Source organism: Hyla sarda, chromosome 4 (assembly GCF_029499605.1).
Source record: "Hyla sarda isolate aHylSar1 chromosome 4, aHylSar1.hap1, whole genome shotgun sequence".
In the NCBI taxonomy this organism is placed as follows: Eukaryota; Metazoa; Chordata; class Amphibia; order Anura; family Hylidae; genus Hyla; species Hyla sarda.
The window spans coordinates 417,609,377-417,634,585 of NC_079192.1; the positions used below are offsets into that span (position 1 = coordinate 417,609,377).

A 25,209-nucleotide genomic window follows, 5' to 3' on the forward strand; every position below is an offset into this window, starting at 1 on the left:
AGGTTTTTATACCGCTAGAATGTCCTCCAAATGTTCTTGTCCATGGAAGATTAATAAGATTATCAATATTGGATATATGCAACGTACATAGTTACATAATATACATAGTTATGTATAGTTACATACTTATATACATAGTTACATATATAGTTAGATTCTTATATACATAGTTACATAAATAGTTACATAGTTGTTTGAAAAAAAGATAAGGATCCATCATGTCCAACCTATAACCCTTTTTTGTTGATCCAAAGAAGACAATAAACCCAGACCAAAAATTCCTCCATGACCCCCACCACCAAACACAGACTATACAGGGCTATACAGACTGAGAACGTCTGTGAGAGCCTCCAAAAGCAGCCAAGGCATCCATACTACCATACTACCAAACTTTTGTGGGCATTTTCAACTGATATACAAGGTCTGATATAATGGCACATTATACAAGAGAAAATCCAACTAAACAGTAGTATAGTACAATCTAAGCACAAAGCAAGATTGAATCAACAGGTCCCTCATATTAACCACTGTAGAATAATAAGTGCTCTCCACCTCCTTCCACTGATCAGCAGACAGGGACGGGATATCCACCAACCACTTCAAATAGGCAAGAACAAAGGGGTTAGGCCCCACAGATAGAAGCCAAGCATAAGCCTGTATGAGTGGCTTAGAAAGGTTAGTAGTGCCCAGAATCAGCTCCATTTCAGAAAAGGCAGGAGTAACTTTCAGGGTGTCAAATTGAGCCTGGACTATATGTCTCAGCTGCAGATACCTATAAAAGTTACTTTGTGGGACATGATAATGGGTCCACATCTCAGCAAAGGATAAGAGCTGACAGCCGCCAAAAGGGACCAGAGGATGCCCGGAGGACAGAGGGAGCAACTAGAGTTTCCTTCACCCTGCTGGGCTTATTTGCCCTGGTAAGGAGGTAAGGTAAGCTTACCTGCTTACCAGGGCAGGTAAGCCATTATTGAAAGAGCTTTATTGTTCGTTCAGTCATTACAAGTCATACAATAAATTACAATCACACAAAGCATGACTGTACAATACACAGCAAAGGTTCCCTAAGCTATACATCGCACAGCATGCTAGTCTAACACTCCACTCAATCCTGGAAGAAAAAAGCACAAGAAATTGAGAAAACCAAACAATACAATCTGTGATCGGGGTAGGGACGTGGATTATGGGGCGGGGCATGAAGGAGTGCAAAGATGTTTTCTCCACAAAGGGGCACCGGGGGCAGTACCGGGTTCTGTACAGGTCGCCGGCATGCATGAACGACCTGAGAGACAGTCCTCCCTTAATGGCCATCAATGACAAGTCCTTATGTCCATTGGTAAGTCACTTTGAAGACACGTTTGTCCAAACTGGCTCTGCCGTGGCCACAGGGCGCCCCGGAATCTTGTAGTCCACGTTCAGGAGAGAGATGGGATGCCAATTTTTCAAGTCGCATCTCTCCCCCTTCCGCTTATACAAGATCATGATCATCCCTTCCTTCAACGACGGAGGCATTCTGCCCCCCACCACCATCTCCTCGTACACCTCCAAAAGGTCTGGACAGATCAGGTCCCCCAGCGCTACATAGAGCTCGGCCAGGAGACCGTCACTGCCCGGGGTCCTGCCGGGCTTAAAGGATTTAGCGGCAGAGAGCAGCTCCCCCACTGTCAAGGGATCATCCATAGCTGCTGCACCTGCGGGATCAACAACGTTAGTGATACCTGACAGGAACCTCTCGGCGGCTTCGGGGTCGGATGACTTTTGGGCGTAGAGATTGCTGTAGAAGTCCGAGACTACCCCCATCACCTCCTCCTTCCTTGCCCCTCCTCATGTGTCCGGTCTCATCTCATAGTTCAGTCAGGGTCGTGTGGCCAGCATGGAGCTTCCTGAAAAAGAAAGAGTTACACTTCTCACCCTTTTGCAGGTTCTCCACCTTGGAACGAAAGAGGATTCGCTTGGATTCCTCCTCAAACTCTTTTTGGTCTCCTCCAGCTCCTCCCTGACATCCCTGGAGCAGATCTTGCAGTGACTGCAATTCGCGCTGCATCCTCCTGAAGTCCCACTTCTTCTTACACGCCTGTTGTCTGCCTTTTGCCTGAAAGAAACAAAGAAACTCGACTTTAACATATTCCCACCAATTACTGATGCAGCTAAACAGACATTTATCATTACACCATACAAGGTACACATCCCTAAGTTTCTCCATGACCTGCACCAGCAGGGCACAATTCAACTTCCAGGAGCCTGGGCCAGGTGGAAATCCAAGGCCCAGAGTCCCCCGAAATCGAATGGCCCTGTGGTCAGAGAAGAAGCAGGGGACCATAGAGTACAACCCCTTTCTAACTGCTCTCGAAGTGAAGATGAAGTCTATCGGAGAACGGAGCGAGCCATCGGGGTGCCTCCACGTATAGTTTATGGAGCCGTTCCCGATGGACCCAACAACGTCCTGCAAGGATGCCTCTGTCACCATCTCGATCGGCAGCTTGGACGTCAAGGTTGGCGGATGTGCCAGAACTGCGCCCGTCCACCTCAATGGGGCAGTTAAAGTCACCACCCAACACTACTACCCTAGTGGTGGCGAGCTGAGCCCGAAGGGTTTGGAGAACCTCCAGTCGGACATTCCTCCCAGGGGAGGCATACACGTTGATGAGCCGCACAGGCTCAACCGCCCAGGAACCGTCTGCGTCAAGAAATCTGCCACAGACTAGCTCCTGGTCGGAATCGAGTGCAAAGTTTCCTCCCCTGATCAGGATGGCCACCCCCGCAGACCTACGCAGGCGAGAGGGGTTGTGGCTTTTGCCTTCTTACCCTCCTTGGTCTGTTTGGCCGTCTGTGCCACTGGCTCCGGAGCTGGGGCTGGCTTCGGTGCTTTCGCTGCCACAGATGCCCAGATTCTCTCCCTCTGGGGGCAGTCCTTGTAGCTGTGGGGCGCCAGTCCGCAGAGGTTGCAGGTCTTGCTCTTCGGGCAATCCATCGTTGTGTGACCTGTCACTCGGGAAAACCTGCAGGCATCTTCCTTACAGTCCTTACTCTCGGGAGTAAAGGGATTTAGAAGTGGAAGCTCCGGATCGTGTGACCGCTCAGCTCTCCATCACCACGCCCCCCCCCCCCCCCCTGTGGAGAATTTTAAGCTATTCAGTCCTCCACTAAGAATAAAATTCCTGTATGAACATTCTATCTCCAGAATAGACATCCTATAAAGTCTATTGACCCTTCATTTATGATGCTATAAAAACACGGTACATTCACAGATAGATAATATCTAACGCATTTCTGGGGTTAGTAACGGTGCAGTGTGTTAGGACAAGGACACATGGGGTAGAAAAATGCTTTTATTCTCTAATGCAAAGAGTCGTTCCCAAGACCGTGAAGTGCCAAGGGCTGAAACGCCTCCTACTCTCATTCCTTTCCCTGCTTGTTTGACAGTCCGATGGAAGCCGAGCCCTGTTTGTGTCTCTAATGGCTGGTTTGGAGCCTGCTCCGCTGTCTGGTATTTTAACTGTTTAGGTGGCACCGTCAATAATGACAGTGGCATTCAACCCTTTAAAGGGGTACTCCGCCCCTAGACATCTTATACCCTATCCTAAGGATAGGGGATAAGATGTCAGATTGCCCGCTGCTATCATTACTGCACAGAGCAGATTTGCTCCGTGTGTAATGACCAGCGGTACAGGGGCCGGAGCATCGTGACATCACGGCTCCGCCCCTCGTGACATCACAGCCCACCCCCTTAATGCAAGTCTATGGGATGGGGCGTGATGGCCGCCACGCCTCCTCCCATAGACTTGTATTGAGGGGCGGGCCGTTACGTCATGAGGGTGCGGAGCCGTGATGTCACGATGCTCCGGCCCCTGTATTGCCCGCACAGAGTGAGTCTGCTCTGTGCAGTAATGATAGCGGGGTGCTGCAGCCAAGATCCCGGGGGTCCCCAGCAGTGGGACCCCAGCGATCTGACATCTTATCTCCTATCCTTAGGATAGGGGATAAGATGTCTAGGGGCGGAGTACCCCTTTACGGATGCAGTAAATTTCTGCATTAAAATTTGTATACATTTTTTTTGGTATGTTATGTCACAAAAAAGCTACATTTACTCCATTCACCGTAAGGGATCATTAACATTATATTTTGATAGTTGAGACATTTACGCACGCAGCGATGTCCACCATTACCAGTGGGTCCCTCTAATAGCAGCCAGGACCTGCTGCGCATGATGCAAGCACCGGTCTGGTGCTCGTGTCATGTATAGGACGTAAATGTATGTCCTGGTGAGTTAAGTACCACCACATCAGGATGTACATTTATGTCCTATGTCTTTAAGGGGTTAAAATTTAAATCCCACTCTTGTCCTGACACTAGTTATCTTTATGATGTATTGTACAGAGCTCAGCACTGTCTTCCGTCAGCCAGAAAAGGCCAAAAACTTAGTGGGAACATATCCAGAAGTCAAAAAGAGGGCTTAAAAATGTTTGTGTGGTCAGTGAGTGGTAGCGCATGATGAAGTACAGCAGCATTCACCATACCACACATGGGTATGGTGCGGGCCCAGCTCCTGGGTGTGATACTCCCTTACCTTAATCATGCCATGTAAAAACATGGGTTGGGGAGGGTTATCCCAGTATGCCCACTACCTATGCATTACCCACATTTATATAAACAATGGAATGAATAAATCATCACAGGTAACCAGATTAAAAAAATAAATAAAACAGGACATCCATTAGCGATACAACATTTTTTAGGTGTGAAAAACAACTATGAAGCGCAGTCTGTAGTGGGGACTGAAGCATGGCCGTCCTGTCTGTATGATCAGGATCATTTATTAAAACGCATTTATAGCAATTCTGTACAAGATCATTGTCACTCCACATGTCGCCCCTGCTCCAGAGGAGCTTACAATCTAGTTTCTATATACCTGACACACGGCTGCAGTCCATTCAATTATCAATATAGGTACGTCCAATGGGAAGATTTGGGGTCATGGGGCCCAGAACTGGACTCGGCTTCAGAGCTGCGCAGGACTAGTTTTGGCCTCGGGTACTTGATGACAGATGTAGAGGCAGCCTCTGCTATGGGGGGGGGGGGGGGTAGTGCCCCGAAATAAGCCATTCCGCCCCAAACATAGATACTCAATCTTGAAAGTGGTACCAAGCCTACTCACATACTGGCCCCCACAGTGCTGCTGATCTTGGGAGGAAGCACCCAGAGGCTAATGATTTAGCCAGATATAACACATAACATGTGTTTCTGTTATGGGGCCCTACCCTGTTTGTCTAGGCCCGGCCTCCAATATAACCTAGTAACATGTCTACAATTTCTATATAGTCCCCTTGCTCCTCCATGTTTCTGCTTCCACTCTCTGTCAGCCATTCTCTCGCTAACACTCGTCCTTATTCGCACACATTCATTCTCCTTTGGGCCTGTTCCTTGCTGCGTACAGTTTTTTTTTCTTTTTTTTTTTAATGTTTTTCCTTCTCCTCTCAGATAAAACATTTTCAGCGTCCGGGAGATTGAGAGTCGTGATGTTGTGTAAGATCTCACATTGCATTCTTCTGCTGTTCCTCCCAGGTTTCCTTGGCTAAATCGTCTACAAACTTATCCCACTTTTTTTGCCAGGTGTCCATTAATTTGTCCTTCATCTCCGGAGACAGAGAGCTGAACCTGAAATAGAAGTAGATGTCAGCCGAGTGGTCCGGGTGACAAAGGGGGTCTTCACTGTCTCTATCCTCTAGATCAGGCATAGGCAACCTTCTGCACTGCAGATGTTTTGGACTACATCTCCCATGATGTCTGGGAGATGTAGTACAAAACATCGGCCAGTTCTAGATTGTGTAAACCTGCTTAGGGCATTCTAGTTCTACAGGTGCCTTATCGTTCCCAAAACTAGGAAGGTGAGGGACAGCCATAATTACATGGTACCCTTTACTTCTACCAAGAACAAAATGGTCACCTACCTGATTGAGTTAATCAACAGCTGTTTGAGAGTCTTCAGATCGGCCTTTAGGCCCCCAATTCCCATTAACACCTCATAGAAGTCATATGACAATCCTTGGGCTCCAAAAATGGATGGGTCATCCGAGCTGATAACCAGAGGATGGCCTTCAGCCAGCAGAGTAGCTGCAGGGTGGTTGCGCAGGTCAGACACTAAGAGGAGGACCTGCAGGGGAAGAGGCGTAGGTCAGATTATATGGAGACTGAGTCTTGGGTCAAATACAATCAAGATGGCGGTGCGATAGGTGACCTGATTGGAGACTGGACAGATCTCTAAAGGTACGTTCATCTTCAGAGACATCTCCCGGGCCGCAGGGTGTTTGAGGAGGGCGTATCCATGACCGATCCGGGAAGTGTTCAGCAACAAGGCGTCCAGCACGTTTTCATCTACCTCCATTCCTTGCCAGCCTAAAAATAGTCATACACACTGATATAGTCATGGAAACCACAAAGAGCAATACAAATGAGAAGACGTAATAGTGCCTAACTATAAACTGGTTGCCCTTGCCCGATAGTAAAAATCTGAAAACAATATTTTACCACAAGAACCGTCTATAGATACTATATTGTTTCAGTATTTTGGAGCAGAAGACCAGATTTTTTTGTTGTATAACTTTGATACTACTACTGAATGACCCATTTATTATAGCCTGGCTGGCCTTTTATGATTGGATCTTTCCTGTATGAACATTGGACTAATTTTACGGGGATCAGTTTCAGTGTGAATCCACATTAGATAAGGGTAAAATCAAGTGATCTGAGCAACTTGGAGTGAGTTAACTGGTCGACCGATACACTAGCCGAGGCTTTGTAGTAGGATGGAGGGTGTACAATGAATAGGATTGAGGAAAAACATCCAGTAAGTAGGAATCCTGTGGGTATAAGCAAATTGGGTGGAGCATAATGGAGAAAATTGCAATAGAGGTGTCCGTCTAACATGTCCAAACTCATAACTCACTACTCGTTAGTATGGATGGGCTATAATAGCAGATGACCATCACCAGCACCATTGTGTCGAAGAGTAAAAGAAATGTGAGACTCCAGTGGGCAAAAGAGCAAAAATGATAATTGAACAGTGGAGAAACATGGCCAGGGGAGATGGACCCATATCTCTATGGCACCATGCTATTGGGGAGGGGGTGCAAAATTTGACATAAGCAGCATTAATCCTTTCTAGCACCCCTTGGGTCCTCTCATATCCATGGATGGACATTTGGAAGTTGAGCTTTGTGGTAATCAAGTTTATCCCTTTATGGCAGATGAAACCTTTCAGCAGAATATGATCATGTATTGTATATCCAACAACTGCATTAAGAACTATGGTCACATGATGTGGTCCTGTTTTCCCGGTTTCTGCAGTGTGTAGTGTAGTTATCCGGTTCATTTTAGGGAAGACATCGCTAAAAGAGACAGTCTGCCAGAAAGAACAACTTGGAAGACAATGATACAGAGGAAGATGCTGGCTCTAGTTGGCGGGGACATTAAGAAGGTATGGGGTAGGGGATAAGATGTCTGATCGCGGTGGTCCCGCCGCTGGGGATTCCCACGATCTCGGCTGCGGCACCCCAGAGATCCAGTGCACGGACAAACTTTGCTGGGTGCCGAATGACTGACGATGCAGGGCAGAGGCTCGTGACGTCACGGCCATGCCCCCTCAATGCAAGTCTATGGGAGGGGGCGGGACAGATGTCACGAGTCCCCGGCACTGCACCCGACGTTCTAAACAAACGCCGGGTGCAGCAGGGAGATCACGGAGGTCCCTAGCAGCGGGACCCCCGTGATCAGATATCTTATCCCCTATCTTGTGCATAGTGGATAAAATGTCTAGGGGCAGAGTACCCCTTTAATGGACTGCTCTCGATATAGACTTCAAGTCTTCAAAATATTACCAGACTGTTTCATTGTTTTACTTATCTATACAAGTAACAAGTTATACAAATAACTACCTGAGCCCATTTGTGACTTGTTTACCAGCACCATATAAGTTGGCGTAGTCTGCAGGATGGACACAAATATGGCCTCTAAAGGAGTAGCTATAGGCACTTCACACTTAATGGGACTGTTAATGATGCTGGTTGGCAGGAACATTTCTCAAATGTTCCAAAATACAGTATAATCAGACTTTTTCCCATATAAATAAAGTTAAAGAGGACCTTCAGTCTCTTTGTAAAAGGGGGAGATAGTGGCATCAATAGATACCTACATGGGGGGCTCAAATAAAGGGGCCATTCCATGTGTATGAAAGTATTAGGGCAGTACTGTGTTATGCCACTTGCTTCATGCCCCTCCCTCTTTTATTAGACCACTCCCTCTTATGAACACCCCATAAGAAGTGCTTCCTCTACCTGGATTTATACTTTTTTTTTTTTTTTTTTTAACCATTCAACTTCCAGTGCATGACTAGAATGGATGGCGGCTAATATGATGCCATAACCTCACTTGCTTACTAGTCTCTCCAGCATGGAAAAAATATGGCAGGGTAACGCCCATCTTGTTGGGGATGGTGAGGGCTTCACGTAGTTGGTACAGTGAGTGACCGGCATCTTCTTGGCCAACCTTACAAAAACAAAAAAAAAAACTGATATTGAAAAGTATTTGGAGGTCAGTACAGAGGAGCACCCAAGGGTAATATACGTATCTATTCCAGGCTGAACCCCAAGATTATTGTGAGGCGGCTGCACATGGATACACTGCCCGGCCCCTGTACACATATCAACCCGCTCACCATAAGTGCGATATTTCTTACCAAATCAAAGCCGGCCATGGTGTCCGGGAACTGAGACATTAGCTGCATTGCATAGTGAACGGCCTCCTTTACTTCAGGAAGATCTTCGTGTCTGAAGGGGAAAAATCACATCATTAGTATATCTTTGACCTCCATAATAAAAGCTCATTTTAAGAAGTATTCTAGGATTATGATTTTTGTTTTTTGCTAATACGGTGCAATTTTAGTTATTATAAGAGAATAATGTAGAGGTTCTTGTGTACTCCTTATGCTCCCCTGTTTTTGCTGATGTGGCAGGCATAGGGGGTTTTAAGTCATACTTATTGCAATTTCATCTATGCAATGATTTCCTAATGCTGCATACACTTCCTAGAAATCCTCTGGTTTTGCGGAAGGGTGGAGTCTGATCACTGCACCTGGTGCTCATCTAATTAGGCTGCTGGTGCTGGAGGTCACCCGGGAGAATTGTTTAGACTCGTGGGTTGGCATCAGCCATTTTTTTCTATTCAGAGTGAGTTTTTTTTTTAAGAGAAACATTGCCATGAGGTGAATCTGATTGTACCTATAATCGCAATTGAGGGGTTTTATAAAGATGTAATGTCTGTAAGCCTTGTTCACACATTCATTTTTTCCTGCATTTTTAATTCCTTTTTATTGCATTTTGGCTTTTTTTGTTGCAATTTTCCAAAACTGTGCTAAAGGTTTTACCATAATTCGAACAACTGCTGTAAAATAGAAAATGTTTGCCACCCTTTTTGGGAAAATCAGGACTAAAACAAAAAGTAGCTAAAAACGCGATTTGTGAACGCAGCCATAGGAGAGGTGTATAACTACTATATATCCTGATCCCATATAGATAGCAGCAGTATATAGATAGAGCTGGGGGGAGGGGGGAAACTATATATATCTCCTGATTCCATAGAGATAGCAGCAGTATACAGATAGCACTAGAGGGGAAGACATATAACTACCATATATACTGATCCCATAGAGATGGCAGCAGTATACGGAGAGCTGGAGGGGAGGTGTGTAACTACTATATATCCTGATCCTATAAAGATAATAGCAGTATACAGACAGACTCGAGATGAGAGGTCTAGGAGCTAGCAGGATGTCATCCTATAGTTCACAGGAAGTCAGCTGACCCAGGACTGACCACTTCCTCTGGCACATTAAACACAGTTTTTTCTGATGGTCAGGCTGGTTACAGCAATGAAACGTATAGAAGCCGCTGTGCTGGAATGAAACAGATGGCACAGTGTGCCGGTCTTGTCTGCAGATTTAGAATTCAGTCCCAAAAACCAGGAGGCTCCAGATGAGCTTCAGGTCCCACCAAGATTAGGAGACATATGATAAGTGAGCGCTGTAATACCATATCTGCCATGTATAGTATGGAATTCATTTCTTTTAGTCATAGATGAGAGACTTACCTATGTACGGTATAAATGATCTTTAACCCTACAAAATCTGGATGATCTTCTTTGAACCGATTGGCGACGTCTCTATAAGTTGTCACTAACCAGGCGCGATCGTGGGTCGTACCATCCAGCTCGTACACCTGGGGGGGATGATCAGACACAATCTATGAGACGTCATTCTTCTAAACTGGACCAGTCCTCAGAATGATGGCACTCACCGGGGGGAGCATCGCCCTCAGCTCGACGTACTGGATGTTGTCTTGATAAAGCTCTTTGAGACCCTCATAGATATACTCCTTGAAGACGGGAGCGTAGAGAGCGAGCCCGGAGCCAGCGATGAAAGCCCCCTCAAACCTGCGCCATATTGCGTCTTGGGTCGGGTAATCCAGCTCTGGGGTGTCCGTCAGCAACGTCAGGTTCCGTATCAAACTGGAATAAAGTGATATATAAAGCGAGATATCACCCACAACCGAGCAATATCTGTAAGAAACCCCTGCAGCCATGTACTCACCTTCCATCGAACTCCGTCACGTCCCCCAGTTTTTTTCGGTACGTCTCGAGGAGGACCCACTCTGAGCAGCCTGGGGGCAGCTTCCCCACCGGGGCCGGCCTGGAGAACATGAACCTGACGTTCCCTGTGCTTGTGAAGCAGATGTAACAGTCCGGGAGATACGAGGCGTTCTTCACCAGCCAATCCACGCTCAGGATTGCAAAGTCGTGTAAGTGTAGAGCGCCCCCTTGTGGAGTTAACAGCAATGAATCACTTGACAAACGAAATGTAGAAACTATTTAATTAAGCTGTCAAAGATGATGTTAAAGAAGCACTCCAAGTTTATTTGTTGTTTGCTTATTTTTTGCCCATATCCTGCACACTCACCATCACCGTAGTCTACAGCGCCATCTCATTACGCATTTTTGCATCCATGCGTTTCATTACTGTAACTGGGACATATAATCACCAGTCTGCCCCAATCAGTCTTGTTGGATCAGCTGACTTCCTACCTATCAGATCACTTCTAGATCCCTCCCAGCTTTATCTGTATACTGCTGCAATCGCTATGAGATCAGGATATATATTAGTTACACCCTTCCGTCCAGCTCCGTCTGTATACTGCTGCTATCTCTATGGGATCAGGATATATAGTGTTTATACATCTCCCCCCCAGCTCTATCTGTATACTGCTGCTGCTATCTCTATGTGATCAGGATATATAGTAGCTATACACCTCCCCTCCAGCTCTATCTGTATACTGCTGATATCTATATGGGTTCAGGATATATAGTAGTTATACCCTTCCGTCCAACTCTATCTGTATACTGCTGCTACCATCTCTAAGGGATCAGAATATATAGTATTTATACCCCTTCAGCTCTATCTATATACTGCTGCTGCTATCTCCATAGGATCTGTATATATATATATATATATATATATATATATATATATAGTAGTTATACACCTCCCCTACAGCTCTATTTGTATACTGCTGCTGCTCTCACTATGGGATCAGGATATATAGTAGTTATACCAATCGCCTCTAGCTCTATCTCTATGGGATCAATATATATAGTAGTTATATAACTCCCCACGCCTCCCCCACCAAGGCTATGTTCACAGATCACATTATGTCTGCATTTTGCTCTGAATTTCCCCAAATCGCTGTAAAATATGTCATTTTCACTGTGATTTTAGAAAATTGCAGCAAAAAAGAAATAAATAAAGCACCCTAACCCACTAATGAGTCTAATCATTGATGATGAAGCTGCTGTAGCAGTGAAACGCGTTGCATGCTGGGAGAATAAACTACCCTTGCTTTTACCTATCCATGCTTCCTCTGTGACCTGCGCCATTGAAAGCCGGCACCTCTGTCTGAAGTCTGCCTCCATACATAATCAGTTCACCTGGCTGACCTCCAACCCCAGCAGCCTAATTAGATGACCAGGTGCAGTGATCAAACACCACACCCACATTACATGGCAATTATTCAGATGAATAGGCATCCATGTAAAACACTCAGCACCAACCTAAAGCTCCCCAGCTGTTGCAAAACTACAACTCCGAGCATGCCCAGAGTTTTGCAACAGCTGGAGAGCCACAGTAGTTTTGTAGTTTTGCAACAGCTGGAGAGCCACAGGTTGGATATCACTCATGTAATGCTAGGATGGAGTTAATCTCATAGAGTAGATCCCTGTCTGGGCCTATAGTGGGGATCACTGCTCACCTTTGGGCATCTCTCGGAGAATGCTGAACACTTTGCTCTTCTGAATGTGCTTCCGAGCCTTGAAGAAGTGCATGCTGGGAGGGAAGATGCCGCTTTTTATTGCCTGATTAATTTCTGCTTCCTTTATAATCATCAGGTTCTTATTGGCCTCCACTTCTCTCTCCCCTAAGATGATGTTGCCCCCGGCTCTGCGTGAATCCTCTTGCTCCAGGAGGACTTCCCTCTCCTCCCATAAAGGCAAAGAGCGTCCAAGACCGACCAAGGAGAAAAGAAGGATCCAAGACAGCGACATCTTTATCTTACAGCTGGAATGAAGGAGATGAAAGTATAAGTGGGTATTACTGTACAACTATGTGGCTTTCCCTGCCCTTTACAAATCACACCAGTCTCTTCCCTAGATTGTATCTACCTGTCCTACAGTCACCTCTCCCCTCCTGACATGGCTGATAACAGAGAACAATAGACTGTAGTCACCTGTCCCGCAGTCACCTCTCCTCTCCTGACATGGCTGATAACAGAGAACAATAGATATATTCACCTGTCCTACAGTCACCTCTCCCCTCCGGACATGGCTGATAACAGAGAACAATAGATTGTATTCACCTGTCCTACAGTCACCTCTCCCCTCCGGACATGGCTGATAACAGAGAACAATAGACTGTATTCACCTGTCCTACAGTCCCCTCTCCTCTCCTGACATGGCTGATAACAGAGAACAATAGATATATTCACCTGTCCTACAGTCCCCTCTCCTCTCCTGACATGGCTGATAACAGAGAACAATAGATGTATTCACCTGTCCTACAGTCACCTCTCCTCTCCTGACATGGCTGATAACAGAGAACAATAGATTATATTCACCTGTCCTACAGTCACCTCTCCCCTCCTGACATGGCTGATAACAGAGAACAATAGACTGTAGTCACCTGTCCTGCAGTCACCTCTCCTGCAGTCACCTCTCCTCTCCTGACATGGCTGATAACAGAGAACAATAGATATATTCACCTGTCCTACAGTCACCTCTCCTCTCCTGACATGACTGATAACAGAGAACAATAGATTATATTCACCTGTCCTACAGTCACCTCTCCTCTCCTGACATGGCTGATAACAGAGAACAATAGATTATATTCACCTGTCCTACAGTCACCTCTCCCCTCCTGACATGGCTGATAACAGAGAACAATAGATTATATTCACCTGTCCTACAGTCACCTCTCCCCCCAGACATAACAGAGAGTAATATACTGCATACAACAAATATAAATATTGTCTGAATGCTCAATAACTCTTCATATACGAATACAACCAGTGGCAAAAGAGAAAATGTACGACAGAGTTGCAGCGCGGAATCCACATTGTTGCAGATTCACAGTTTACAGACCACTAGAACGATTCCATAGGTTGGAAACCCTTCTTGGTGGCATCTCTATTATATGTATATATCCTCTGCCCCATCTCTATTATATGTATATATCCTCTGCCCCATCTCTATTATATGTATATATCCTCTGCCCCCATCTCTATTATATGTATATATCCTCTGCCCCATCTCTATTATATGTATATATCCTCTGCCCCCATCTCTATTATATGTATATATCCTCTGCCCCCATCTCTATTATATGTATATATCCTCTGCCCCATCTCTATTATATGTATATATCCTCTGCCCCCATCTCTATTATATGTATATATCCTCTGCCCCATCTCTATTATATGTATATATCCTCTGCCCCATCTCTATTATATGTATATATCCTCTGCCCCATCTCTATTATATGTATATATCCTCTGCCCCATCTCTATTATATGTATATATCCTCTGCCCCATCTCTATTATATGTATATATCCTCTGCCCCATCTCTATTATATGTATATATCCTCTGCCCCATCTCTATTATATGTATATATCCTCTGCCCCATCTCTATTATATGTATATATCCTCTGCCCCCATCTCTATTATATGTATATATCCTCTGCCCCCATCTCTATTATATGTATATATCCTCTGCCCCATCTCTATTATATGTATATATCCTCTGCCCCATCTCTATTATATGTATATATCCTCTGCCCCATCTCTATTATATGTATATATCCTCTGCCCCATCTCTATTATATGTATATATCCTCTGCCCCATCTCTATTATATGTATATATCCTCTGCCCCCATCTCTATTATATGTATATATCCTCTGCCCCCATCTCTATTATATGTATATATCCTCTGCCCCATCTCTATTATATGTATATATCCTCTGCCCCATCTCTATTATATGTATATATCCTCTGCCCCCATCTCTATTATATGTATATATCCTCTGCCCCCATCTCTATTATATGTATATATCCTCTGCCCCATCTCTATTATATGTATATATCCTCTGCCCCCATCTCTATTATATGTATATATCCTCTGCCCCCATCTCTATTATATGTATATATCCTCTGCCCCATCTCTATTATATGTATATATCCTCTGCCCCATCTCTATTATATGTATATATCCTCTGCCCCATCTCTATTATATGTATATATCCTCTGCCCCATCTCTATTATATGTATATATCCTCTGCCCCATCTCTATTATATGTATATATCCTCTGCCCCATCTCTATTATATGTATATATCCTCTGCCCCATCTCTATTATATGTATATATCCTCTGCCCCATCTCTATTATATGTATATATCCTCTGCCCCCATCTCTATTATATGTATATATCCTCTGCCCCCATCTCTATTATATGTATATATCCTCTGCCCCCATCTCTATTATATGTATATATCCTCTGCCCCATCTCTATTATATGTATATATCCTCTGCCCCATCTCTATTATATGTATTTATCCTCTGCCCCCATCTCTATTATATGTATATATCCTCTGCCCCCATCTCTATTATATGTATATATCCTCTGCCCCATCTCTATTATATGTATATATCCTCTGCCCCCATCTCTATTATATGTATATATCCTCTGCCCCCATCTCTATTATATGTATATATCCTCTGCCCCCATCTCTATTATATGTATATATCCTCTGCCCCATCTCTATTATATGTATATATCCTCTGCCCCCATCTCTATTATATGTATATATCCTCTGCCCCCATCTCTATTATATGTATATATCCTCTGCCCCCATCTCTATTATATGTATATATCCTCTGCCCCATCTCTATTATATGTATATATCCTCTGCCCCCATCTCTATTATATGTATATATCCTCTGCCCCCATCTCTATTATATGTATATATCCTCTGCCCCCATCTCTATTATATGTATATATCCTCTGCCCCATCTCTATTATATGTATATATCCTCTGCCCCATCTCTATTATATGTATATATCCTCTGCCCCCATCTCTATTATATGTATATATCCTCTGCCCCCATCTCTATTATATGTATATATCCTCTGCCCCCATCTCTATTATATGTATATATCCTCTGCCCCATCTCTATTATATGTATATATCCTCTGCCCCATCTCTATTATATGTATATATCCTCTGCCCCCATCTCTATTATATGTATATATCCTCTGCCCCATCTCTATTATATGTATATATCCTCTGCCCCATCTCTATTATATGTATATATCCTCTGCCCCCATCTCTATTATATGTATATATCCTCTGCCCCCATCTCTATTATATGTATATATCCTCTGCCCCCATCTCTATTATATGTATATATCCTCTGCCCCATCTCTATTATATGTATATATCCTCTGCCCCATCTCTATTATATGTATATATCCTCTGCCCCCATCTCTATTATATGTATATATCCTCTGCCCCATCTCTATTATATGTATATATCCTCTGCCCCATCTCTATTATATGTATATATCCTCTGCCCCATCTCTATTATATGTATATATCCTCTGCCCCACCTCTATTATATGTATATATCCTCTGCCCCATCTCTATTATATGTATATATCCTCTGCCCCATCTCTATTATATGTATATATCCTCTGCCCCATCTCTATTATATGTATATATCCTCTGCCCCATCTCTATTATATGTATATATCCTCTGCCCCCATCTCTATTATATGTATATATCCTCTGCCCCCATCTCTATTATATGTATATATCCTCTGCCCCACCTCTATTATATGTATATATCCTCTGCCCCATCTCTATTATATGTATATATCCTCTGCCCCATCTCTATTATATCTATATATCCTCTGCCCCCATCTCTATTATATGTATATATCCTCTTCCCCCATCTCTATTATATGTATATATCCTCTGCCCCCATCTCTATTATATGTATATATCCTCTGCCCCATCTCTATTATATGTATATATCCTCTGCCCCCATCTCTATTATATGTATATATCCTCTGCCCCATCTCTATTATATGTATATATCCTCTGCCCCCATCTCTATTATATGTATATATCCTCTGCCCCATCTCTATTATATGTATATATCCTCTGCCCCATCTCTATTATATCTATATATCCTCTGCCCCCATCTCTATTATATGTATATATCCTCTTCCCCCATCTCTATTATATGTATATATCCTCTGCCCCATCTCTATTATATGTATATATCCTCTGCCCCCATCTCTATTATATGTATATATCCTCTGCCCCATCTCTATTATATGTATATATCCTCTGCCCCCATCTCTATTATATGTATATATCCTCTGCCCCCATCTCTATTATATGTATATATCCTCTGCCCCATCTCTATTATATGTATATATCCTCTGCCCCCATCTCTATTATATGTATATATCCTCTGCCCCCATCTCTATTATATGTATATATCCTCTGCCCCCATCTCTATTATATGTATATATCCTCTGCCCCATCTCTATTATATGTATATATCCTCTGCCCCCATCTCTATTATATGTATATATCCTCTGCCCCCATCTCTATTATATGTATATATCCTCTGCCCCCATCTCTATTATATGTATATATCCTCTGCCCCATCTCTATTATATGTATATATCCTCTGCCCCCATCTCTATTATATGTATATATCCTCTGCCCCCATCTCTATTATATGTATATATCCTCTGCCCCCATCTCTATTATATGTATATATCCTCTGCCCCATCTCTATCATATGTATATATCCTCTGCCCCCATCTCTATTATATGTATATATCCTCTGCCCCCATCTCTATTATATGTATTTATCCTCTGCCCCATCTCTATTATATGTATATATCCTCTGCCCCATCTCTATTATATGTATATATCCTCTGCCCCATCTCTATTATATGTATATATCCTCTGCCCCATCTCTATTATATGTATATATCCTCTTCCCCATCTCTATTATATGTATATATCCTCTGCCCCACCTCTATTATATGTATATATCCTCTGCCCCATCTCTATTATATCTATATATCCTCTGCCCCCATCTCTATTATATGTATATATCCTCTGCCCCCATCTCTATTATATGTATATATCCTCTGCCCCCATCTCTATTATATGTATATATCCTCTGCCCCCATCTCTTTTATATGTATATATCCTCTGCCCCACCTCTATTATATGTATATATCCTCTGCCCCACCTCTATTATATGTATATATCCTCTGCCCCACCTCTATTATATGTATATATCCTCTGCCCCATCTCTATTATATGTATATATCCTCTGCCCCCATCTCTATTATATGTATATATCCTCTGCCCCCATCTCTATTATATGTATATATCCTCTGCCCCCATCTCTATTATATGTATATATCCTCTGCCCCATCTCTATTATATGTATTTATCCTCTGCCCCATCTCTATTATATGTATATATCCTCTGCCCCATCTCTATTATATGTATATATCCTCTGCCCCATCTCTATTATATGTATATATCCTCTGCCCCCATCTCTATTATATGTATATATCCTCTGCCCCATCTCTATTATATGTATATATCCTCTGCCCCATCTCTATTATATGTATATATCCTCTGCCCCATCTCTATTATATGTATATATCCTCTGCCCCCATCTCTATTATATGTATATATCCTCTGCCCCATCTCTATTATATGTATATATCCTCTGCCCCATCTCTATTATATGTATATATCCTCTGCCCCATCTCTATTATATGTATATATCCTCTGCCCCATCTCTATTATATGTATATATCCTCTGCCCCCATCTCTATTATATGTATATATCCTCTGCCCCCATCTCTATTATATGTATATATCCTCTGCCCCCATCTCTATTATATGTATATATCCTCTGCCCCCATCTCTATTATATGTATATATCCTCTGCCCCCATCTCTATTATATGTATATATCCTCTGCCCCCATCTCTATTATATGTATATATCCTCTGCCCCATCTCTATTATATGTATATATCCTCTGCCCCCATCTCTATTATATGTATATATCCTCTGACTGCATCTCTATTATATGTATATATCCTCTGCCCCCATCTCTATTATATGTATATATCCTCTGCCCCATCTCTATTATATCTATATATCCTCTGCCCCCATCTCTATTATATGTATATATCCTCTGCCCCATCTCTATTATATGTATATATCCTCTGCCCCCATCTCTATTATATGTATATATCCTCTGCCCCCATCTCTATTATATGTATTTATCCTCTGCCCCATCTCTATTATATGTATATATCCTCTGCCCCCATCTCTATTATATGTATATATCCTCTGCCCCCATCTCTATTATATGTATATATCCTCTGCCCCCATCTCTATTATATGTATATATCCTCTGCCCCCATCTCTATTATATGTATATATCCTCTGACTGCATCTCTGGTACTTTCCGAGAAGAAGCAGCAAAGAAATACAGAGAGAAAGCGCAAGTAACCCATATATCCCAGCGCTACCAGCGTCCTACCGTACCCAGCGCGGATCCTTCAGTGCCATACGACGGCTTATACCAGGGATTTAGGGCCAGACCGGCTGAGTCAGCACATGCCAGTTTTGCACACGAATGGCCGGGTTCTGTGTCTACATAAAGTGCAGCCACTGGTCACACGAGGCAGAGAACACTTCCTCTATCTATGATCGTGTGATCCCAAGATGGGAAAACCAAAGGCGATGGGGAAGTGAAAACCAGACAGTGTCTTCTCCAGGACCGGCACTAAACTCAGTCCTCCTCCAGCTAAATACAAGTTATTGCTCCCTGTTATCAGTCACATCGAGGGGGGGGGCAAGACACCTACATGTGATCACATGTCATAGTCTGTATACAGTATATGTATGAGGATCAATCTATAGATAGTGACATCACAGTCTGTATATATAGTAGGATCAGTCTATAAAAAGTGATGTCACAGTCTGTATATATAGTAGGATCAGTCTATAGATAGTGATGTCACAATCTGTATATAGCAGGATCAGTATATGGATAGTGATGTCACAGTCTGTATATATATATATATATATATATATATATATATATATATATATATATATATATAGTAGGATCAGTCTATGGATAGTGATGTCACAGTCTATATATATATATAGCAGGATCAGTGGACAGTGATGTCACAGTAGGATCAGTGGACAGTGATGTCACAGATTGTAAGTTGGAATTATTATTGTCCTGTGTGATGTCATGAAGTGGGATCTCATTGGCTCACCTGTGATAAGTGAATGGACCAATAATCGGTGTCAGATCCTGTGTCCAACCAATCAGACATCAGATCTGTGGGGCGTCTCTCGCCTTCTCTGGTCCTCTTGCAGTCCCCGTTGTCGTCCCGTCAGATGTGTTCAGTCCAGTAGCGTTCCCTTATATACAAACAATTGCACTAAGTATGCGGTAGATGCAGTGTCCCTCTTTAAAAATATGCAACTATTTATCTCTTCACTTACATAATTTTTGCTGGATTTTCGGCTCAAGGATCAACTGATGACATGAACATCTGCAGCGATAAAAGCTGCGATCACAGAGTTACGTTATATTAAGTCATAGGACTGAGCGGCTTAGGCCGAAAGAGAACAACACAAACTCTGTGTGACCCCGGCGAGCAATCACGGTGGCCGCCGTCTGCATCAGTTATGGCTGGCCTCGTGGAGAAACATCATGTCCGATACTCTATTCACATCCAGAGCTGCGTTCACAAGTCATACGTGATTAAACTACTAGCACAAGTGCATCCATGCATCTCCATTGAAAGCTGTCGCCTGCTGAGACATTAGGTGATTATACAGAAACGATGAAAACAGGAAGTAAAACCACGACCTTCACCTCAGAACCGAAAATACGTAGGAGAATGAGGAACCGGCCAAAAAGATGCATAGAGAAGAAAAGAAGAGCAGCTTAACCCTTCACAATATATCATCAATTACATGTAAACCAGCCTGAAAATTACATGGCCACAAGGTAACTCCGCCATGTTGTTGTGAGACAGAGGCAGGAATGGCGGTCAGGGGTCGCTATATTCCTGCAAGATTCCTCCCTTATGTCTATAAAACTCAAGAAAGTTCACATCTCATCCAAGGAACGTTTGTTGAGATGTGAGAAATCCAGGAATAGTGTGACATCCGTATTGGATAAGTCCGTTTACAGGCCAGTCCAGGTTTTTCAGTTTGGTTCAAATCAGCACAGGCGCTGAAGACAGCTCATCACTGGGCTTACAAGAGAAGGCATTCATTCTGCTCTGGAAGGCTGTGAGGGATGGGGAGCTCTGCTGGAAGTTTGAATCCTGAGGTTTGACGCCTCTAGGGGACACTTGGGAGGAAAACATTGGATGCCTATTGTTTCTGGGCGAGTGACTGGTAGAAAGTTATCCGTATAGTTAGGGAATACTGTGTTAGTGAGCACTGTGACAAACATTTTGTATTTTTATGCCTTAAAGAGGTCCTCCGGTGGAAAACAAATATTTTTTTTAATCAACTGGTGCCAAAAAGTTAAACGGATTTCTAAATTACTTCTATTTAAAAATCTTAATCCTTCCAGTACTTATCAGCTGCTGTATAATACAGAGAAAGTTCTTTTATTTTTGAATTTCCTTTCTGTCTGACCACATTGCTCTCTGCTGACACCTCTGTTCATGTCAGGAGCTGTCCAGAGCAGGAAATTTTTTGCTATGGGGAATTGTTCCTGCTCTGGACAGTTCCTGACATGGACAGAGGAGTCAGCAGAGAGCACTGTGGTCAGACAGAAAGGAAATTCAAAAATAAAAGAACTTCTCTGTATTATACAGCAGCTGATAAGTACTGGAAGGATTAAGATTTTTAAATAGTAGTAATTTACAAATCTGTTTAACTTTCTGGCACCAGTTGATTACAAAATAAATAAAGGGGTTATCTGGCCAAAGAGCAGCACCCCCATTCTATGCGGGGCTGCATCTCCAGTCTATGAAAGCTCTTCTTTTCCTGGACTGGAGACATGATGTAACGCCACGTCCCCTCATGATGTCAAACCACGCCCCCTCCATTCAGGTCTACGGGAGGGGGCGAGATGGCTGTCACACCCCCTCCCATAGACATGAATGGAGAGGGCGTGGTGTGATGTCACGAGGGGGCGTGGCGTTACATCAAGTCTCCAGTCCAGAAAAAAAAAGCTTTCCCAGACGCAGCCCCAGAGATTGCCGGGGGGTCCCGATCAGACATCTTATCCCCTATTCTTTGGATAGGGGATAAGATGTCTTTGACCGTATAACCCCTTTAAAGGCTGTACTTGGTTTAGTGACTGAAAAATAGACAGGAGAAACCCTGTTTAAACTATACATCGTGTCACTGTCTCTGACTGCTGTTTTGCTGTTATTTTTCTGGCTCTACAGAGCTAATCCTGCTAATCCTCATGTGGTGGCCCAGTAGGGCAGGTGTTACCCCGTACCCTTGCTGCCCTGCGGCAGCCTTCTTCAGTGTCCCCAGGGCCCCTTGCACCGGTTTCCCCTCTGTACATATGTTTTGCAGTGTATTGTATTATAAAATGTGTTGTTTCTTTAAGAGTTATGTCATGTGATTGTTACCCAGGAGGTACCAGTGACCAGGGGATCCCAAGAGTGACCTATGGGCTCCCTGCTAGTCTCCCCCATATAAGCCCTGGGTGGAGCTTCTCTCTCTTCTGCTGAGGTCCAGTGCAGTCTTGTCTAGTGTGTGTGTCCAGAGTGTTAGAGACCTCAAAGTCCAGTCCTGCAGCCGCCATCAAGTCAAGTAATATAAAGTCACAGCTTTATGAGTCAAGTCAGTCCCTGTCATCTGTGAAGTCAGCGTGGTCTGCATTCAATTGTCCAGTCCTACTACAAGTCCCAGCAAGCCCTCTGCATCTCTGGTCACCTCCTTGGGCCCTGGCTGAACTGTATAGACTTTACCATCTGTCTACCCTCAGTAAAGCTACCATTGTCCGTAAATTTGTGTCAGAGTCTTTATTGCCCCTGTGCCTAGCCCAGGATCCAGCGGTATACCTTCGGGTGATTTCAGGCTAAACCACCCCCTGGCGTCATGAATACAAGGGGTTAATGCCATCTGCCCCTAGGGTAACAACATCTTCCCTCATCACACCCTGCTACCACACTCACATATGGTGCATAAGAGACGGGCATGAAAAATGCAGGAGAGCTGTAAATATGGCCATATTGCAGCAAAACGAGGCACAAAGGCTGCAGCAACAAGAAACCCAACGATCGCTTACCCAAGCAAATCTTCAGCCGCAGCAAGAAATGCAGGCTCAGCTTCAACATCATCAAAATGAGGCAAAAAGGCCATTGGTGAAAAGTCAGCCATGGCGCAGTACAGGAGAAGGCTGTGACATACAAGGGTCCCGAGGTGCACAACCATCTATAAGGATCACGTTGTCAGCTTTACTCCAGAATATGCTGCCCACAGACAATGTGGAGGCCTACCTCATGGTCTTTGACAGTCGCACAACATGAATAGTTATTGGCTGACCAGTGGGCAAATCTAGTGGCGCCATTCCAAAGAATCACAAAAGACGAGCTAAGACTTGAGCGAGCAAGACCCCAAAGATTACACCAAGCTTAAGGCTACAAATTGCAAACAAAAGGTGGTCTAGGGGGCGCTGCGTGGACTTACAGACCCAATAAAGACCCAGGCTAGCACAGGACAACGTGTTTTTATTAGTATGAGGATGACGCATTTCAGCACTAACTCGTGTCTTCTTCAGGTCCACCCAAATGTATTAATCCGGCTGATGTTACTAACATACGGATGTACTGGTGAGATGATCCTGTGTGTTTGGCATGCTGCCATGGTCTGATATACGTTACAAGGGAGTGCCCCCTATTTTTCCTTTTTTTCTCTCCAATATTCACCAAGCTTAAGGGTGACTCAGGGTAAATATGCATGTGCGAGCAGGCTGGGTACATAACAGTACCTTTATAAAGAACTTGCCACCAAGGTCACAGATAAATGACTTAATCCACGTGGTGAAGAAATGGCTCCACCTTGAGAAAACCAGCCAGGCCAAATTGTGGAAAGAGTGGTCGTGACAAAGTTCATCCGATCCCAGCCTCCTAGGATCCAACGCTGGGTCGAACAAGTGAGGCCTACGGATGTTGGGGAGATGGCACTTAGGAGGAGCAAGTGGATGGGCCCAGACTGAGTGGGACATTTGGACTACGACCGGGGTCTTAAAGGGGTACCAGGCCCCTAGACATCTTATCCCCTAACCAAAGGATATATATGTTTATAAATATATATATATATATATATATATATATATATATATATATTTATATACAGAATAACAGGAGATACTGAGGATTACACTCAGTATACAGGACAGGAGAAGTGGTACTTTGCAGTGTATATATATATATATATATATATATATATATATATACACACACACACACAGAATAAGAGGAGATACTGAGGATTACACCCAGTATACAGGACAGAAGAAGTGGTACTTTGCAGTATAGATATATATACACAGAATAAGAGGAGATACTGAGGATTACACCCAGTATACAGGACAGGAGAAGTGGTACTGTGCAATGTCTATATATATATATATATATATATATATATATATATATATATGTATATATATATATAGACTGAGATGACAGCAATACAACACATAATGGGGGTTGTAGTGCACAGATTGTAGTATATACAGTGCACAGGGTTTAAGCTGTATACAGGAAGTGCTCACAGACCTGTGGGATGTTTGGTGTCTGATCCTTCCTGTCCTCTATAGTCCCAGATTCTTCCCAACAATCACAACAACCTTCAGCTGCCGCCCCTCAACCCGCGTCACAGCCGTGTCACACCCCCAGGCGGCCCCACACTGCAGGGTGACACCCACGGGAGATCTATGACAGTCACAGTACACAGCCAGTGCGTTCTATACATACATGTATATGTCCATCTGTATGGGATGTGGGAAAAATCTTCAGCCCTTCAGCCTTTATAACATTCCAGGAGCTGTACATGAGAAAATACTATAATATTGCTCCTATATACAAGAATATAACTACTATAATACTGCTCCTATATACAAGAATATAACTACTATAATACTGCTCCTATATACAAGAATATAACTACTATAATACTGCTCCTATATACAAGAATATATCTACTGTAATACTGCTCCTATATACAAGAATATAACTACTATAATACTGCTCCTATATACAAGAATATAACTACTATAATACTGCTCCTATATACAAGAATATAACTACTATAATACTGCCCCCTATATACAAGAATATAACTACTATAATACTGCCCCCTATATACAAGAATATAACTACTATAATACTGCCTCCTATATACAAGAATATATCTACTATAATACTGCTCCTATATACAAGAATATAACTACTATAATACTGCTCCTATATACAAGAATATAACTACTATAATACTG

At 43.3% G+C, this 25,209-nt stretch overlaps 1 protein-coding gene and 1 long non-coding RNA gene across 6 annotated transcripts in view; one reads left to right on the forward strand and one right to left on the reverse strand.

The window, feature by feature from the left end:
* Nucleotides 1-21,295, forward strand: part of LOC130267744 (uncharacterized) — a 46,377-nt gene extending 25,082 nt beyond the window's left edge. For 3 of the 4 annotated variants that reach the window (XR_008843269.1, XR_008843268.1, XR_008843267.1), the window contains 2 exons: nt 12,521-12,681; nt 20,260-21,295. This is a non-coding gene — a long non-coding RNA (uncharacterized LOC130267744). Of the gene's footprint in view, nt 1-12,520; nt 12,682-19,181; nt 19,662-20,259 lie in introns of those variants that run through there. The other variant, XR_008843270.1, reaches the window with a different exon arrangement.
* On the reverse strand, nt 5-12,642 carry LOC130267741 (adenosine deaminase 2-like). 2 transcript variants are annotated; one of them, XM_056517901.1, is made up of 10 exons: nt 12,351-12,642; nt 10,640-10,865; nt 10,347-10,557; nt 10,141-10,268; nt 8,732-8,822; nt 8,433-8,541; nt 6,236-6,393; nt 5,949-6,151; nt 5,536-5,655; nt 5-2,092 (listed from the first exon to the last, which is right to left on the reverse strand). In XM_056517901.1, exons 1-10 carry the CDS (start codon nt 12,640-12,642, stop codon nt 1,855-1,857), a joined length of 1,776 nt encoding a protein of 591 aa, XP_056373876.1. In that variant the 3' UTR covers nt 5-1,854. The 2 variants fall into 2 exon arrangements, with proteins under 2 accessions (XP_056373876.1, XP_056373877.1); XM_056517902.1 differs by having other exon boundaries at nt 10,640-10,891; nt 12,351-12,482.
* Nucleotides 21,296-25,209: the final 3,914 nt, after the last annotated feature.